At 36.3% G+C, this 17505-nt stretch overlaps 4 protein-coding genes across 6 annotated transcripts in view; 3 read left to right on the top strand and 1 right to left on the bottom strand.

Moving 5' to 3' along the window:
* The window catches only part of LOC129566569 (fasciclin-3), a 32509-nt gene extending 29766 nt beyond the window's left edge, over positions 1-2743 (top strand). Inside the window, exons 7-10 of one of the 2 annotated variants that reach the window (XR_008687744.1) lie at positions 455-488; positions 741-951; positions 1276-1526; positions 1610-2743. Coding sequence is in view for 1 of the 2 variants with exons in the window: in XM_055442626.1 (XP_055298601.1) it covers positions 455-488; positions 741-951; positions 1276-1419 (389 nt within the window). In the remaining variant the exon portion in view is untranslated. Of the gene's footprint in view, positions 1-454; positions 489-740; positions 952-1275 lie in introns of both variants that reach the window. The other variant, XM_055442626.1, reaches the window with a different exon arrangement.
* A 39-nt stretch (positions 2744-2782) lies between these two features.
* LOC129566570 (protein amnionless) lies at positions 2783-5909 on the top strand. Its single transcript, XM_055442629.1, has 2 exons — positions 2783-5140; positions 5347-5909. The coding sequence occupies exons 1-2, from the start codon at positions 4057-4059 to the stop codon at positions 5805-5807; spliced, it is 1545 nt and encodes a 514-aa protein (XP_055298604.1). The 5' UTR covers positions 2783-4056; the 3' UTR covers positions 5808-5909.
* Positions 5910-6694: 785 nt separating this feature from the next.
* Positions 6695-10217, top strand: LOC129565806 (galectin-4-like). 2 transcript variants are annotated; one of them, XM_055441039.1, is made up of 5 exons: positions 6695-7122; positions 8382-8512; positions 8658-8982; positions 9211-9306; positions 9406-10217. In XM_055441039.1, exons 1-5 carry the CDS (start codon positions 6802-6804, stop codon positions 9844-9846), a joined length of 1314 nt encoding a protein of 437 aa, XP_055297014.1. In that variant the 5' UTR covers positions 6695-6801; the 3' UTR covers positions 9847-10217. The 2 variants fall into 2 exon arrangements, with proteins under 2 accessions (XP_055297014.1, XP_055297015.1); XM_055441040.1 differs by lacking the exon at positions 6695-7122 and adding an exon at positions 7227-8195.
* A 255-nt stretch (positions 10218-10472) lies between these two features.
* LOC129565807 (NADH dehydrogenase [ubiquinone] 1 subunit C2) lies at positions 10473-11444 on the bottom strand. Its single transcript, XM_055441042.1, has 3 exons — positions 11171-11444; positions 10937-11080; positions 10473-10637 (listed from the first exon to the last, which is right to left on the bottom strand). The coding sequence occupies exons 1-3, from the start codon at positions 11355-11357 to the stop codon at positions 10588-10590; spliced, it is 381 nt and encodes a 126-aa protein (XP_055297017.1). The 5' UTR covers positions 11358-11444; the 3' UTR covers positions 10473-10587.
* Between the last annotated feature and the right edge of the window lie 6061 nt (positions 11445-17505).

Genomic DNA, 17505 nt, shown 5'->3' with positions numbered 1-17505 from the left:
TTTTCTCTTTCTTCCTCGATGCAAACACAGAAATGTTGTGTGCTAAATAAACATTTTGTATACAAAATCAAACAACGGTCAATTGTTTCAATTTATTATATTTTGGTGTTGCTGCCGTTGTTGTTGTTGTTGTTGTTTTGCCAATCGCATTTTTTCGGGTCGATCACACATTTAATAGATGAAAAAGCAACATAAAACAGCATGCCTAGAAAAACAGCCGCGGTGATTTAGTGGCCATAATGAGGCGAGACGCGTTGAGCTCACACTCGCCGAGAGTGAAAACATTAATCATTTTGCGAGAGATCGATCGATTGATCAAACAAATCAGTTCACAAATGGTTTTCCGTTCAACTTCGAAAAAATTTGATTCGAAATTGCGTGTCTAAGCACGCGTGTGCCTAGATAGAGAAAATAATGTAGAGTCTGCTTTTTTTCCCTTCTTATTCAATTTCAGGCCGAAGTGACGAAAAACATACAGCTGGTGAAACGTAAGCATATTTAGAAATGAAAGAAAAAAAAACCCATCACGAGCCATTGACTTTCCCAACTCGCCACAACAATTACCTGTGATAACAACCTAAATAACAATTGACAAAGTCAATGGCACGGCGCTTACAATTGTGCTGAATCAGTTTTATAAGTAATGTTTCTTTTTTATTTCATTCGGTTTCTTCTCTTTCTTCTTTCTTTTCGATTTGGTTGCGAAATTTTATGCGGAATAAACGAATCAAACGAAACAGAAGTGACACAGAAAGTCATACCGATGTGAATAAGAGCGAGGGAAAAAGCAGCCTGATGATTCGTTTGAATAACTTATTCAAAAAACATTCAAATAAACCGGAAGCACCGTCGCAAACGGACGCCGAAGACGGTAAAGTATCACATGACGATGAAGACAATGCCGCACCGAGCGAATCGACCGTTATCATCGATGACGAACCACAAAAGAAGGTAAAGAGGTTTTTGTTTTCGGCTCGTTAAACAATGCATTGGTCCTTATCGCTGCATTATGAACTATCGTTTTTTATCACACTTTTTGGAAATTTTTCGGTCGTTCTTTTTAGATTCTTCATTCATTTCCGAAAATTTTTAGTTTTTTTGTGATTCTTCATTTTGAAATTCTTCGTAGATTAAAACCCAGTCTTTGAAGTTCTTCGTTCGAGTTTTTTTTCCTCAAAATTCTTCGTTAGCTCTTTGAAATACCCAATTTTTTCGTCTTGTAATTCTTTATTTGTTGATAAAAAAAAAAACAATCATGACCTTTCATTGTTCTAGGATGAAAAGAATTTAGTCTACGCTGAATTGGTCTTAAAGCAGTCTTCCGACGACACCGATGCCAAAATTCCGAAGAATACAACCGAATATGCGGAGATAATCTACAAGCCAAATGAAGATAAAACAAAAACTGACCCAAAATAAGAAGAACAACAGCAAAAAATATGAACGTCAATTACTCATAACAAATTGTGCCTTACCCTTGTACATCGACTACGCATTAACGAGATATGAAATGAGCATTGGAAGATGTAAATCGATTTCTCTGATATGTATTACAAACTGGAACAAGCAAGTCATCATAACGATGTTTTTTTCTTTGTTATTCGCCCAGAAACACACATGTTCTGTAACGCACAATTCACACGCATTTACTTTCATCAAAGCAATTCCACTACACAAATTCGTCATATGATTTTTTTTTTCTTCTGTTCGTGCACATCCATTTGATCGGGTTGAGTGAAGACAAATACTTTTATTTCGTAAGCGCAACAAGTAGAATTAAGGAATTTTTGTGCTATGTTCCCCTTTAAACTTATACTTATGTAGATTATGCTGCTGTATGTTTGTGCTATGCAGCAAAAATCGGGCGTAGTTTTATCTATTCCGTACCATTCACTTAAAAAGCCTTGAACTTTGGAGCAATTCAGAACGGCAACACAGAAGCAGACAGAAAAAACACCATACATTTAAACGAAGTAGAAAAAAAAATTGTCACATGCGTACAAAATAGAAAATATTTTATCTGAAATAAGACACTTAATCGCTATTTGTATATGTGAAATTATGGAATTTGTTAGACATTTTCCATTTTAAGTTCGATTCTTTTGTATGTTCTTTATCAATTTTAATTGTAATAATTGTCAAGTATCTAAGAATTTTTTGTTTCTGTCGAAGAAGATAAAGGAGAGGAGAGGATAGTCATTGTGTGCCGTACGAGTCAATTGAAAATGATAATTAATTAACGATCGTTTGTGATCATCAGTCTAACGAATATAGAAAACGTACACCACTCTGTCGCTAGTATTAAATTTATTCGCTTCTTCTTGTGATACAAAAATGCAGCACAAAGCAAGAAACCACGAAAAATGTTTAATACAAAAATCGTCTATTGTTTATTATATGTTTTAAGTGTATTTCATCTCTTTTTTTCTCTTCTATAGTATACAACGCCTAAGTAGGTGTGCACATGCCGTAGTTCGAATTGAATGAGTCAATGAGCAAAACAATGTCACACTAAATTAACCAAGTCGAAATGTGTAATGATATGTCTTGTTCATTTTCCTTTCGAGACGTTCGGTATAAATGCGAACAAGTGTGCACACAAAATGATTGAACTAGCTAGGTTTAGTTATTCTTTTTTTTATTATTATGATGATTGTTTCAGCGATTTTTTTGCCCTTCTTTTGTATCTCGTTCTTCGTTTGGTTCTATTCCAATAAAATTTTTAAATGCTTTTATTATCATAGTCTCTTTGTGTTTTTTTTTATTTATGTGTCTTGAGTCGATTCTACTGTGCCACACCGAGTGTAATGAAAAAAACAAAGAACAAATTCAAGAATGAAAACGATGACGAAGTCATTCAGCACTTAAATTGGGTCAAAATCTTTGAATCAAATTAGAAATTGTACACGTTCAATGATCGCGCATGTGGCAAATGATGAGTGAGCGCGAGCTCGCATATATTATTCGTTTTTATTCATCAAACACCAGTTCATGTCATCGTTGACATTGCACTCGCCTCGAATATATATTCCGTCAGTGCGATGCATGACAAATTTTTCTCCGAGACTTTTTTTTTCTTCTTCCATTTGAGATGCATGGAATAGTTGTAATGCGTAAGCTGTGCGCCTCTTTAATTAAATGTCATTTCGAGCGACGCGTGTTTTGAATTCGTAAGTACCATTGAATCAGTTTAGCTTCATTTCAAAATGCATTTAAATGAAATTCCGTCAAATGAAAATAAGTATACAAGTCAAGTGTGCGTCATTCAATTCTCGGAACTGAGAAAAAAAGTTCCGATTTCGAACGGTTGTAGCGATCGATTTTAAAACGCTTCTAATTTTCACACAATAAACACATGTTCAATAGCAGATTAGTTGTATTTCTCTTTCTCTTTCTAATTCTCTTTCATTCAAAAGCCCTTTTTTCCATTCGTTACAGCGTCGCGTATGTGTTTTCATAATCTCTATTTGATTTAAATGTTTACGCGCTAAGGCTAAGTACTCGTTTGTTTTGGTTTCAGATTCATGATTTATGACTTTCCTAAGTGAACTTTTTACTTCAATGATCCATCCATTCACTTGGATTGTTGCCCGACTATGCTGTATGAAAGCATGTATTATTTCATAAGAGTTCACATTTTCTGCATACAAATTGTATGTTTGTGTTTATGATTCGAGTTTTGTTTTGTTGCTTTCAAACAAGAAGATTGGCTTTTCTCTCTCTCTCTCTCTCTCTCTCTCTCTCTCTCTCTCTCTTCAACGTGTAACAGTTTCGTTTTCAACATATAAATCGTTTTTCACATAAAGTGTCGGTTTCTCCTCCAAAAATGGTACAGTTTGAATAGTAGCAAAATGTCTCGGAAATTACACCATTTTGAAATTTTGACAGTCAAATAATCGATGTTGCCTCGCCGAATGATTCATTATTGCTGTGGATAGATAGAACTCTGTTTTTGTAAATGATCCACTCTCTATCGCTTGATAATTTGTTATTATCTATTAAATATCGTGAATATATTCACGTTCCATTCCATGGTTTGTATCACTTCGTCGCAATATGACACACAATTTCCGAAAAAACAGAAAAATTTCCAATTCCGCCCCTTTGAAGAGTATTAAAAATTCAATCAGTTACACTCCGACTGCTGACATGGATATTTCGTATACTTTGTTCTTATTGTTCCTATTGGAATGGCCATTGGCAAATGGTGTTGTGAAAACTTGGATTAAAGATCGAAGCCAACCTTGGAGCAACAGTGATGCGGGCCAAAATGAATGCAGCAAGTCAAAAGCGATATTCAAAAAAGAGCTCGAAGGATTTCTCTATATGGACAGTCAACAGCATCAATTGCAAGAGGTCATTTTGCCATCGGATGGCGCAATTGTGTTGCCAGCTCAATCGAATATTCATTTTTCCAATACAAAGAAATGTGAATCGGATAACGAGGAGGCGAATATGTTGGGTAAATCAAAACGATTATGGTTTTCAACGTCCAGTTGGCAAACTGAAGGTGAAGGTGTAAATGTTGCAAAGCCGGACGTTTACAAGATCCCGTGTGAGTGTGATATTGTGGAATTTCCGAGTGAAAATATTTATGCCGTTGATTTGCAATATGTTGACGAAATTGTGACCCAAAAAATACTAATCAATGATCGAACCGATAACATTGAACAATTCCTCGAAACAACGCTCGGACAGAAAATGTTTTTGAATTCCGAAGCCGTTCATTTCTCCGAAGGTTTTTGCACACCACAAAAGTATTGTGGATGTCATAAACCAATTCGCTTCCGGAAATACACCGAATTGGTGTGTGAAGAAGAGTCAAAATACTGCAAAGAACCGCATTGCATTGATCCAATCAAACCGGAGGGTCATTGTTGCCCGATCTGCGGTGCAATCTTAAACTTCAAAGTTGACGACACTTGCGATTTTAATATGACTAGCATGAGCGAAGTTGGGCGGAAATTGACACGTTTTCGTAATAGAAAATATGCGGATCGGCTGCATTACTATGCGGGAATGATACCGGGCAAAACGAGAGACGAGAATTTTGTGCAATTAGTCGTAGCTGAAGTGGATGATTATACGGGCATTAGCGTTGAATTCATGGATTACCTGACGAAGGATCCACGGTTTCAAGGTAAAGAAAATGAAAAATCATGCGCTGGAATATGATTGATTTATAATTGAGTGTTGAGCATATAATTAAGAGATTATCTCGAAAATGATGCATGAACTGGTTGAAAATGTGAAATTTGAATATGGAAAAGTTCAATGTTTGGCCGAATTTCGTTAATTTTTCTCACTTAATTTCGTGTTTTTCTGGGTTTTTTTCGGTGCCATCAGTGGACAAATACCGTCACCGAGTATCATCTGGAGACCGATATGTACGAGGCGAATCATCAGCGTTCCTAATCATGTTCTGGTCGCTTTTATTCGTTTTATCCGTTTACTCTGTGCTATATGTACACTATGTCCGTGAGCCAAAATACGAAACTTGGGTACCAATAAGTCGATTGAATTTGCTACGTCGTTCGGTAGCATTTGCAAGGTTCGAAAATCGTCATAATGAAGACGACAATGGCACAATTGATGTTCGTATGCGATACGAGAGTGGCGATGATGCGGATGAAAAACCAGTAAATGATTTCAATAATCCCATGTATGAGCAGGTGACATTAGGTAGTGTCGAAACGGAAATGTTGCAACCGGCCACTACATCAACGTCTCCATCGGCCGATGAAGCGGGCACACTAAGCACCGACATTAAGCTAGTGAACATCAGTTTGAATGCAATCGACGAGTAAAATCGCAAAACATGTAGCAAAAATCCAAATTATATACCATTTGTAATTAACAATAAAGCTGTTCAGCCATTAACCAAGGCATTCGCTATGGTTTTGATTCCCAAAACGACAATAATTTTCATTAATTAGCATGTTTCCGTCGGCAGATCGACATTAGCAGAGCGGCGGCGGCGGCGTGTGATCAACTGGTGTTTTATTCGTGATTTTCATGATGATTGTGAGGCGCTTGCACTCGTGCCAACAGGTGGTATTTTTTTCTCAGTCTTAATCAGTTCATTTGATCTTTGGCAAGACAGAAAGCATAGTATAACTTTCAAATATTAACAAAAATGAAAATAAAATTCAGTGTCATGCAATCAATGTTCGTACCATTGCACCGGGAATAATAATTTGATTGTTTTCAGAAAAATGTGGAAAAAAACACATTGAATGCGTGTTCAAATGAGTTATTATGGAGATATACAAGTAGAATAGAGGAACTTTTTGTTTGAATTGTCGCTCGACGCGAATGAATTGATACGTAGTAGTCTCGAAAACACGAAACGATGGAAAACTAATAGAGGGCTAGAGAAAAAAATCAATGAAATTGTAGTAGACACAGTTGACTCATTGAAATGTGTGTAATTTTTTCCCTGTCTAGATTGAAAATCATGCAGAAATGCTGTGACGTATAGCCAGCAGCTTCTAATTGCACAACTCATTAGTAAGTAGCCAAATGCGTACAACATCTCACATTACATTGGAATTTCACAACAGTATTTCATTTCTAGTTAGATGCTGTCACTTTGAAATCAAACTGAAATCCAATACAGTCACTGTTGGTTCCATATTTCCACGTCGTTCCAGTTGTACGATCTAACACATGCACACAATCTCACTCTCACACACGACGTCAGTCAGTCACAAAGTGAGAAAAACATTTGACAAAAATTACGATTGTTTTGCACTCGTTCCAATATATATCTCGCATCGGATCATATTCGATGATATTTTTATGGCTGCATTCGTACTAATCGCATTTAGTATCAGTGTTGATGTTTATAAAGTTGGCGTACGTTGTCTCGAATCGGGATTTTCTGTGACAAATATAATAAATGCCTTGAAAGATATCCACGACGGTGTACGGGCTGAAAAGTATTTGCAGTGCATTGACGAAATCTATGAGAATAGTGAATTTCATTCGATCGGCATTGAATGTGTAATTTGTCGCGGTCGCGAAAAAATCAATCGAACCAATATGATTTGCAATAATGAAATTGAAAATGCGTTGGGTGTTGATGGATGCGAAGAAGCATTTGAAGTGATATCAAGGCAGGTGAGTAAAAAGTTATGTGTTCATTTCTATTCGTAATCTATTGCGCAAAATATCAATACCCAACAATAATAGCAAGTCAATTCGACTGACAGCATAATTGACATTCAAACAGCTATAGCTACGCACAATAGAGTGAGGTTATCTGGATAAATAGGAAAAAAGTTTTGACAGCTGCTCTCTTTGTGTGTGCGTGCTTGCGTGTTTGTGTGAAATACGAATTCTGTTTTATATGTAATAACAGTACTTTACGGATTGAATACCCAAAACAATGAAACGTGTGTTCGACCGTGTGCGATTTTGCGCTATTGCGTTCGTCGACTAGCTCGCACTGTAAGAAAATACACTGTGTCTGGATCTATCGCTTCGTGTCGTCGTCGTGTGTATAAAATACACTCATATTTACTTATATACCTCATTGATTGTGCTTAAGGAATTCTTTTTTCATTCGTACTCTTTTTTGTACTGCTGTCACTGCAATATCAACAAGCTGTCCATAACAAACACTCGCATTTTTATTTCGTTCGTTGTGTGTAGTTCAATTCGATTTGTATTATTTTTGCACGATTAGCTCATACGGGTGTAGAGATATATATATATAACGAATAGCACCTAAATTCATTAACGTATTTTGTCTTCTTCGTTTCTTTTTTCTGGTCTTGGTTTCATTTTGCTTTCGTTAGTTTCGTATTATTTAATATTATTACTCATAATAGCACACCCAAAATTGAAAAGAAAAAAAATCTCACGCCTCATTGAAGTCAGTGACAACATCGAAGCGTTATCATTGAAATTTAGTTTGCGTGTTTGCTTTGCGAATATTTGATTTGTTTCGTTCAATCCGGTTGCCATAGACCAATCGCTTGTTACATTTTGTTTTCAGTTATAATCAGTATATTGTACACACACAAAAAAACCCGAACACTCCAAATTGTTTCAAGACAAAGTCATTTTTTTGCTTAATATCATTTTTAAGTTCGAAATATGCGCACTTTGAATTTATTTTGCCAAAAATGTGTGGTGTAAAGATTTTTCAAGCACTTTTTGGTTGTTGTTCACATCAAAGAGAGCATCGTGTATGTAAAATTCCTATGTTTTTTATTTGTTTCAAAGAAATACAATTCATTGCTTTGGTTGTAGGATTTGGCCTATCACCAATCGAAACCGAATAGAAATTAAAAATACATTTGTTTGTGATGATCCAATGTGAAAAAACCAGTTTCTTTTAATCATAATATTTTTGTGTCGTTTTACCGTTTCAGTCTTCGATAAGTGAATCGCAATCGAGATTGGTTTGCGGAAATAATGCTGCATTCAACTTTGAATCACCCGTTGACTTGCGACTGGGTACCAGCATCTATGTCAGCGGAATCATTTTGAAAAACTGTGAAGGGTAAGTTTGGACGATTGCCAATTTTATTCGAATAAGTAAATGAATTGAGTGCAGTCACTTGATTTTTGGAGAAAGACCTAAACAAAAAAAATCGATTCAAAATGTGCAAGTTCTTAAGATATTTCTCATTTTTTGTTCCACTCAGATTTGCAATAAATATGACACTAGGGCACACGCACAATGACATTGCATTGCACATTAATCCCAGATTGCCACAAAATTACATAGTGCGTAATTCGAAGATAAATGGGCGGTGGGGAAAAGAGGAGACGACTGCATCACTGCCATTTAAATTGAAACGTGGAGAACGGTTTGCCATGCAAATTCTTGTGACGGAAGACACGTACTTGATATCGGTGAATGGATTGCATTTCACGAATTTTGCTCATCGCATCCCATACCAAAGAGTCACTTGTGTACAGGTCAAAGGAGATGTTAGCGATGTAATGGTTGAACATTTCCCTATTATGGTAAGGAACCTTCAACCGTTTTTTTTTAATTTCATGTTGCAATTTTTTCTCTGAATTTCTCTTTCTTACGAATTTCATTTTGTTTTGGAATTTTTTAATGATTCATAGCAAAATCTCACTATGATAGTGATTCATTTTGATATCAATATAAATTTTCTCAAACTAAAACGATAATTGTGCTCAATGCTAACTGAATGAACTCATTTTTACTCTTGTTTATATTTTCAGGAGTATCCGAATCGTTCTGAGCAAACCGATATAATTCATAGTATCGACCTTGTTGAATCATTTGATAAAGCTTTAATGAAAACGAATACGGAGCTAGTAAGTAACTCAGTTAAACCTTATCAAAATACAATCAATCAATTGTGCCGTATTCCAATTAAATGCTTTTCGATAACTCAAATTGATTCCATATTTTAGGTGATGCCATACTATGGAAGATTACTGAGTAAATTTATCAACGGTTCTCGATTGCATATTGTTGGTCGTGTCAAGGTGTTGCCGTATTCGTTCTACATAAATTTACAACAGGGTGACATCATCTGGCCGCATCCATCGATTCCGTTTCATTTTAATGTGCGTTTTACGACAATCGGTGGCAAAAATGTGATAGTAAAGAATTCTTGGCTAGATGGCCGTTGGGATCGTGAGGAACGTAGTGAAATCCATACTGATTTCATGCCAAGCCGAATATTTCATCTCGAAATCGTTTACACGTCTGATGCCTACCATGTCTTTCTAAATGACAAACTAATTACTGAATTTCATAAGCGCACCGACCCCAGTCTCGTCGACACGGTTTTCATTTACGGCGACATTAAGCTGAAATATGTGTCTCAGGAACCAGAGAAAGGTCTTTAAATAAGTACTTTCGGCCTAAAATAACCAAACCCCTTTTTTTCTATAGTCGAATAACAAAATTATTACACTAAAAATAGCTATCTCTTTGGGCTTCGATTATGATTTTGAACAGCTAAAAAATATTTTCTCTAAGATATTCAAAGCAATCACCAAATATGACAATAAAATTGTGTTTATATTCTTGAATGGATGATGTTAGACGGCATTCAAATGTCAAGCAAGAGTGATGACACGCTCAGAATATTCTGATATACTATCAAAATTTATTGTGTATGTTTATACAAAATGAGCTCAAGTTGTATTTGAGTTTATATTTAAATGTTTTGTTTTCTCGTTTCAATATGTGAAATAAAAACTTCTTTGAAGATTAACATGTGCAATTGTATTTATTGGCTTAGTTTTTAATTAACTTTATTCGATTCTAATGCTATTGGTTTGATACGAATGTAGCAGTGTAACCATGTTGTACGAAAATGGATTCAAGGCAGGCAAATAATCTTCTGAAGACGAGTGAAAAACTCTCATGAATGAACCTCAGTACACTTTATTTATTTTTATGATCTAATACAGACCCTTCACTTGGGCCACAATAAACAATTGGACAATCACTATAGAAACACACACGGTTTGGTAATAAGATTTGTTTTTATTATCGATCTGCTTTGAATAAATTTCACATATTTTAACTAAAAAACGCATCGATGGCAATTAGCAAATGCGTACACAAGTATTGACAAGTATCTAACGACATGGAACCCATTCTAACAAAACGTCTCCGTATTTTTTGCGTTCTGGAAAAGAAAAAAGCCATGAATTAGAATTTGGTTTCAAGAGAGTATTTCCTTTATGAAAAAGAAATGAAATGCAAAGTTCAATCCAATCGAAATTCAATCGAAATAATTGCCTCTAAACACAAATTGACTTTGAATCAACTGAAATTGTACACATTGTTTCAAAATCAAGCGCCGTACTACATCCATTGCGATACATACAAGACATTTTGTGTTTTCATTCAAAATGAATCAATTCATCTCAATTGGATTGAATCTCTATTTGCAAAACGATTCGAAATATGAAAGTTGTGTGGTACCTGGTGGTGGAAAGTCTTCTGGATGTAGTTGAACGTAGTGTCTCAGAACGGCATCACGATCGGCCCAATAGTTTCGTCGCCAGTTCAAAATCGATTGCCCAACAAACGCACCAACAGCAAAATAGATTGGATACAAATAAGCACCTTAAAATATCGATAAAAATCGCATTAAAATCCAAGTTTTCAGGTGAAAAACCCTTTGAACATTCATTATTCGATTCCATTAAACTTTACCAGCTAGTTTAGGTCGTCGATAAGTCCAGTTTCTAACTCCATGAACGCCAGCTCCCATCAAACCGAACCAAAATTGAATACCATACGCTGATAATACACTCGGTGGTTCAGCGTTTCTACTGTCCAATAATTCTAGGGCAGTTTTGCCAAACTTTATTTCCGGGATATCCTTTGGATCGGGCTTCATCGTTTCGTTCTTTTGTTCAAACACTAAAATTTCTGCTGCGACAATGTTTTTCTTCAGGCAGACCGATTGAATTACGTAAAAAATAATGTTGACAGATAAAAATGTGAGGTTACACTTCACATGAACGGAATGTGGTAGTAGAGTGTAGTTTGAATGCGAGAGTGGAATGAGATAAAAATGGAACTGGTGGCTCTATATTTGAGCGAAATTCGAAAGGATTTTTTTTAAATTTCGTTCGCAATTAGATTATTATCAATTCAAAATGTATCGAAATTTGTGATTTTAGTAAAAAAAAATTTAAAATCAATTTGATTTTATTTTGTAATCGAACGTAGATTATGTGTAGTTATGGCACAGTGTATCTTAGACGCAAACCAACGACGCACTACCGCCATCCCATCATTTGTCACGAGTAAACAAAAATGGAAACGCCATTTTTGGATGGAAGCGCCCTAATAAAATCCAATAATTTTCATTAAAGATCCAATAGTCGCGTTTGATTTGCTTCTTTAAATGGAAAATAATCATTATTTCCGCGTACTTCTTCGCATTTATTCTCAAGCTGCGAGATGCAATGAAGAATATACAATATGCATCCAATCAACAAGCGTGTTCTTGTCTGATTAGACCTTTATGCCGTGGATAAGAAAACACTTTAGAAAAAAGTGCCCGGAGGCCGATTTCTTGAATAATAACAACAATTACATTCAGCGAAGATGAGTAGTTTTATTCGTTGCTGTATCGTGTTGCATTTTGCCACAATAAATCATTCACCGTGACAATTCGATAAACTGAAAGTGTGTGCGCAAATAAAATGCATGCGTAGATTTAAAAATGACGACTGAAAATGAACGGAAAAAAAGCGAAAAAGACAACAAAATAAACAATAACAACAGCGGCCAAGAGACGCATATTTCAAGAGCAATTTTTGTGGCGTGTATCGGAATTCACCAATTATCCACGCAAAATGGAAAACGAATGAACGAACGAAGCAGCGTGGACGGGGGGCAGTTGAAAAAAAATGCCACATTTTACAACTATTATTAATTTGGAATCGATGACTGCGATTTATCGAAATTGATTCGGTTGGAAATATTTGTGTGCGATGCCCCGGAAAAAAGTGTGTATGGTCGCGCGCGCCATAGTGTGTATCACATTGATGATTTTGACCGACAGTGAAAAAAAATTGAACCCGCAAAATATGTTTGTATGGCGAAAAAAAACGATGACGACGACGACAACATGGAAGCATGCAAAGCAATGGAAATCATCACACAAAAAGCGAGGAACGTCAAGGATCGGCACAACAACAACATCGGGGATAAAAAAAAAACAACCAGAAAAATCGCAGCATTTTATCGATTTATTTATTCGCGTTTCATTCTCTCTCTCTCTCGTTTTTCCATGTTACGTTCTGTGTTTGTTGCCCGTGCTCCGTGTTCATTTTTTCTCTCGCTTCTGCTCTCATATCAAAATCATGGTATGCGCATATTACAATAATTTACATAAATTTCCTTTTATCGCCGAAGCTTTTTGCCGAGTACAAAAACACAAAATATTTATTCATTTATTGGTTGTGTTGGTGGGTTTGTATTTTCAACTCTGTTTTGTGAGTTATATGCGTTTGTCTGTGTGTGTGTGAGCAAGTGGATGCCACGACAATAATAATTTGCCGTTTTGCTGATATATTCCGAGACATACGCGCAATTTTTATATCGAACTATATAAACAGAATTGATGGAATCAAAGACGCGCTTGAAATGAAAATGAGAACCAACCAAGCAGCCATCACAACAACGAAACACACAAAACGAAACCATCTTTTGTCAATAATTTGTGTACATCAAGGCCGTAGGCCCAAAACTTCTTTAAATTACCGTCTGACAGATAAAATATTCTATCGAAAACTTTGGCGCACACACACACACACAACAAAACGAAATACACCCAAAATAATTAGCCCATTTCATGTTTGAATTGAAGCGCGCAACAAACAAAATGATTTAAATATATTGGCAATATGTTAGAGTTTCTTTTTTCTTTCAATATAAATGCATGTGTTGGCTTTTTTTTTCTTTCGTTGGTTGAATTTTAGATTTTTCGGCATTTATAATATTCCACTCGTCCGTAATTTATTCACGCACCAACGAGAGAAAAAAAAGAACAGCGCACATTGAAGCATGCATCAAGATGCAATCGGTGATCGACTGCTTTATATTCAAGACTTGATATAATACACATCTCGTTTCAACTAATCATTTTCGTCTGCCAATCAATTTTTTTTTTGTCTGTATTTCGTCTCTTATTCTAATGCAGGATTTATAATTTTTGCACGACCATCTAATTTCCATGCAAGGAAGAGCTGTGATTTATGTGGTTTCACATTGGTTTCAGACATTGGGTCTGCCATTCGCCATTTTTAATTATATTCATCATATTTTGCTTGGTCTTTTTTACAAATAGAATGATTTTCAGTCGAAAAAATCGGCGTTTTCTGTAACAAAAAGCAGTCTATTTGGAGAAAATATATGTAAAATCCTAGATTTGATTTGAAGCTTTCCATTTTTAGTGAAATTCCCACACTTTTATCAAATTTATCCATTTTAAGCCATTATAACCGCTTTTAGCTATGTTCAACATAGCTTTTGATGATTTTTCGCCGAAATTCAATTGTTTCGCATTCAGTGGAAATTCACTGAAAATGAAGTATTTTCGAACAATTTCCATACATTCTTGCTGATTTTAAGCAAAATACCAGCTGCGGTGGTACGATTCGGGAAAATTGTTTGTCCACAAAATCTAAGAACTAGCAAGCCTTCGTGTGTGTGTGTGTGTGTGTAGTAAGTGTGTTAGCATCGGAAATAGCAAATACCATTAATTTGAGTGAGTAAACGGTGTTGTGCTGGTATCGCATCTTGTTTCCGAAGTGCCATTTATAGTTAGCTAACCGCAAAAATACAACACAGGAAAAATGTGAGTGTGTATGTTGTTACGAAAACAATGTTATTTCGCTGGTGGACAATTTTGCCATAAATTTCCAGGGCATTATTTAAAGATGCGAAGGTATTTGGGCAAATGCTTTCAAACGATGCGATTTTCTCGATAGAATTTATTGTCATGTTTTATGACTTGTACAGTGTACACACACTCACATTCAGTTCAGTTTCTCTATCTCCGTTTCTGGATGCACAAAATGCAATGGCGATATATGTTGCACGGGCTGAAACGAGAGAGAGAGAAAGAGTGGAAAATGTTGCAATTTTGCCAGGCGAAAACCTTCAAAAGCCAAAATTATGTTTTGATCAAATTTATTTATCTTTTGTGTGTGCGCGATGAGCGCATTTTCGAAATTACCTATAACGATGCGAGGCATTTATTACACCGTAAGTAGATTGAAATTATGCACAATGTGCACTCATACTACGTATTCGGTTGTAGCGTTGCATCGGGACGAACGGGCAAGAGAGCAGCGAGAGGGAGAGAATGAGAAAAGGAGTACTTTCAATGGGACTGCATCGCAATTTGAGGGTTTTAAATGTGAGTCTAAGCAATTTCAAGTGAAGCTATTTTCGGTCGTCGCAAAACATCAGCCCAACCAGAAGCATGTACACAATATTGCCGAGCCACCATTATTCGCATAATGTCGATATGTGCACTGTACATAGGTATTCAATTTTTTTTCTGCTCGCGTCCTCGAGTCCGAGTTGCTTAAGTGTCTCACACTCCCGGGCGAAAGAAGAAATGATTCTGTTGTCCGATATGGAAACGATGTGCCGCTTGTAAATAAACACCAAACATCTGCACAATTTCTATTTGTTTGCCACTTTTCTATCTCTGTGTGTATGCTTTTCTGCGTGCATTGTTTTTGTGATAGATGAGATGCGCTTCTTTTCCATTCCAGCAGCTCACAAACACATATTCGTGTCGGCTCCTCCGCGCGCTCGCTCGCTTCTCTGATCCGCTGCACTGTGTGTGTCGCCCATGCCCCAAAAACATGCAGCACAACATTCGCACAAGCGACAACATTAAACTAGATAATGTGTGCAAATGTCTCCTTGTATGGAAATTCTTGTCGTTGTTTTCCCCGAAAATGCATTTGCAAAAATAGCAACGCAAAGGCAGTGGAAAAAACAACACATTCACTCGCTCAAACACGCTCACTTAGACACATACACACACATACACACACACTGGCAACAACAATTCATAGTGTGCTCTCATTCTCTGACCGCTCATCCGCAAGTTTAATATAATGGAATATTTTATAAAACTCTTTCCATAGCTATCACTAGAGGCACTCATACATGTGCGAATGAAACGATCGTTCGCTCATAAATGCACACACATCTTGGCCACGAAATTGTTTGAGCTCCCCGATGCACTGACGGCATGCACTGCATAGATAATAACAGCACCTTCGCTTACAAAACTGTCGACCAAAGCTCAATCCCTCTTGTCTATCTCTGCCGCTCCCTTGCTCGTTCCGTTCACTCGCTCTCGCATGCCGTATGAATTTATATTTAAAAAAGGTGGTAAGCAAGTTTTACGTATGCTTCCGTTTCTCGAATAAATTTTCATCGTAGTTCGGAGTTTCGAGTGCAACACACACACAGAGAGAGAGAGAGAGAGAGAGAGAGAGAGAGAGACCAAGCGAACAAAAGAGAGACCGGAACGCAATTCAGTCAATGACGAGGAACGTAAATAAGTATTTGATACAAAATTCAAAATATGTCTACTGTTTATGCGCACAGCTCGTAATGCCTGGCACGTTTTTGTTTTGTGCTCTCGAGTGAACGCTGAATATGCGATTGGGAAAAACATGGGAAAAAGCTTTAGAAGAGTTTATCTATCGTCATTTGTTTTTCGAATCTCTTGAAGCTTATTTCGAGTTTGGGCCATTGCTACATAGTTTTCATGGAATGGATGGACGGGGTAGAGGTGCTCTGTTTTATCTTGTATTTTCAGCATTTTAAACGCAATGAAATAATTACTGTGATTCGCTTGCATTCATACCAGTAAATCAATAGACTTGAAATAGGTAATTCACTTCACTGGTTCAATATATGACATATCGAACCCAATGCACCACACCCGAATGCCCGTGTTTTTGATGATCAGCCAGTGTATGCTGCAGGACATGATGGACTCTCTCGTCCTCTCTCTCTCTCTCCCTCTCTCCCCCTCTCTCTCTCATCTTGATTTTCGACCACCGAAATGCAAAACAATAAAGAGGCTTATTTCAGAATAAGCAGACTCTGGATTAAAACGATGCAGTAAATAAAATTACGCCTCTTCCGCTGCTTCACCACATTAAGATATTTTTCGATTAAAGCCGACACAATGGAAACGCATCTCGATATACGCATACAGTGTGCACTGCACATCATAATAAGACTCAACGAGTTTTTGCTCACATTATTATGTATTTGCATTGCAACGCAATTTTGATGTGGATCTTTTGATGATTCTTTGGAATTCTGCAAACAAACACACTACTCTAGATTCGAAAATATAAACGCATTTAGAGTCAAGAGAGCATCATTTAACGTGTTTATTACAGCGTTTCAGTCATTTTAATAACCGTTAATAGAGTTCAGTAAACAGCTATTCACCTGTCAATTATGTGATTAAATAGATCTGCGGCGACGACGACGACGTAGTAATTTTGAATCAATATGTATTGATGATACATAATAAACAGCTCCACTTTGACTTAATAACGCTCTTTCGTCTGAGTCAGTTGGAAATTTTGATTTTGGGCACTCTTTTAAATCATTGATGATGAAGAACTTTGCAATGATTTGAATCAGGACGATTCCTGGTAACTTGACTTTAATTTACCTGAAATTCGTTTTTTTTTGTAAAAAGAAATATTAATCGATATTTTGAGTTTTTATTTAAAAGTAATAATCGACTAAAAATATTCAAATTAAAATGAAAATTATCAACTTTTTTAATTAATTTTTTGTAATATTCTGCGTCACTTCTTGTCATTTTCCCTCTTTTTGCCATTTATTTCTGAAATTCTTCAGAACGTGAAATGAAGTGGTCATTTAACTCGTTTATTCCACTTTTGAAAAATACAACAAAAACTCAATTTTCATGAAGCCGAATAGGGCAGCGTATTTGTGTGATAAAAACAATGAAT

The sequence above is a fragment of the Sitodiplosis mosellana genome, unplaced genomic scaffold, assembly GCF_009176505.1.
Source record: "Sitodiplosis mosellana isolate CC-2019 unplaced genomic scaffold, AAFC_SMos_1.0 Smas_scaffold_3, whole genome shotgun sequence".
Lineage (NCBI taxonomy): Eukaryota > Metazoa > Arthropoda > Insecta > Diptera > Cecidomyiidae > Sitodiplosis > Sitodiplosis mosellana.
Note: the sequence above shows the minus strand (reverse complement) of the source record. Positions and strands in the feature narration are given on the sequence as shown.

Coding starts and splice junctions, on each gene's coding strand:
- LOC129566570 (XM_055442629.1), top strand. CDS start 4,057: ATGACACACAATTTCCGAAAAAACAGAAAAATTTCCAATTCCGCCCCT. Junction 5,141..5,346: donor GAAGGATCCACGGTTTCAAG/GTAAAGAAAATG, acceptor CGGTGCCATCAG/TGGACAAATACCGTCACCGA.
- LOC129565806 (XM_055441039.1), top strand. CDS start 6,802: ATGGCTGCATTCGTACTAATCGCATTTAGTATCAGTGTTGATGTTTAT. Junction 7,123..8,381: donor TTGAAGTGATATCAAGGCAG/GTGAGTAAAAAG, acceptor TTACCGTTTCAG/TCTTCGATAAGTGAATCGCA. Junction 8,513..8,657: donor ATTTTGAAAAACTGTGAAGG/GTAAGTTTGGAC, acceptor TGTTCCACTCAG/ATTTGCAATAAATATGACAC.
- LOC129565807 (XM_055441042.1), bottom strand. CDS start 11,357: ATGAAGCCCGATCCAAAGGATATCCCGGAAATAAAGTTTGGCAAAACT. Junction 11,081..11,170: donor TCGACGACCTAAACTAGCTG/GTAAAGTTTAAT, acceptor CGATATTTTAAG/GTGCTTATTTGTATCCAATC. Junction 10,638..10,936: donor AGAAGACTTTCCACCACCAG/GTACCACACAAC, acceptor TTTCTTTTCCAG/AACGCAAAAAATACGGAGAC.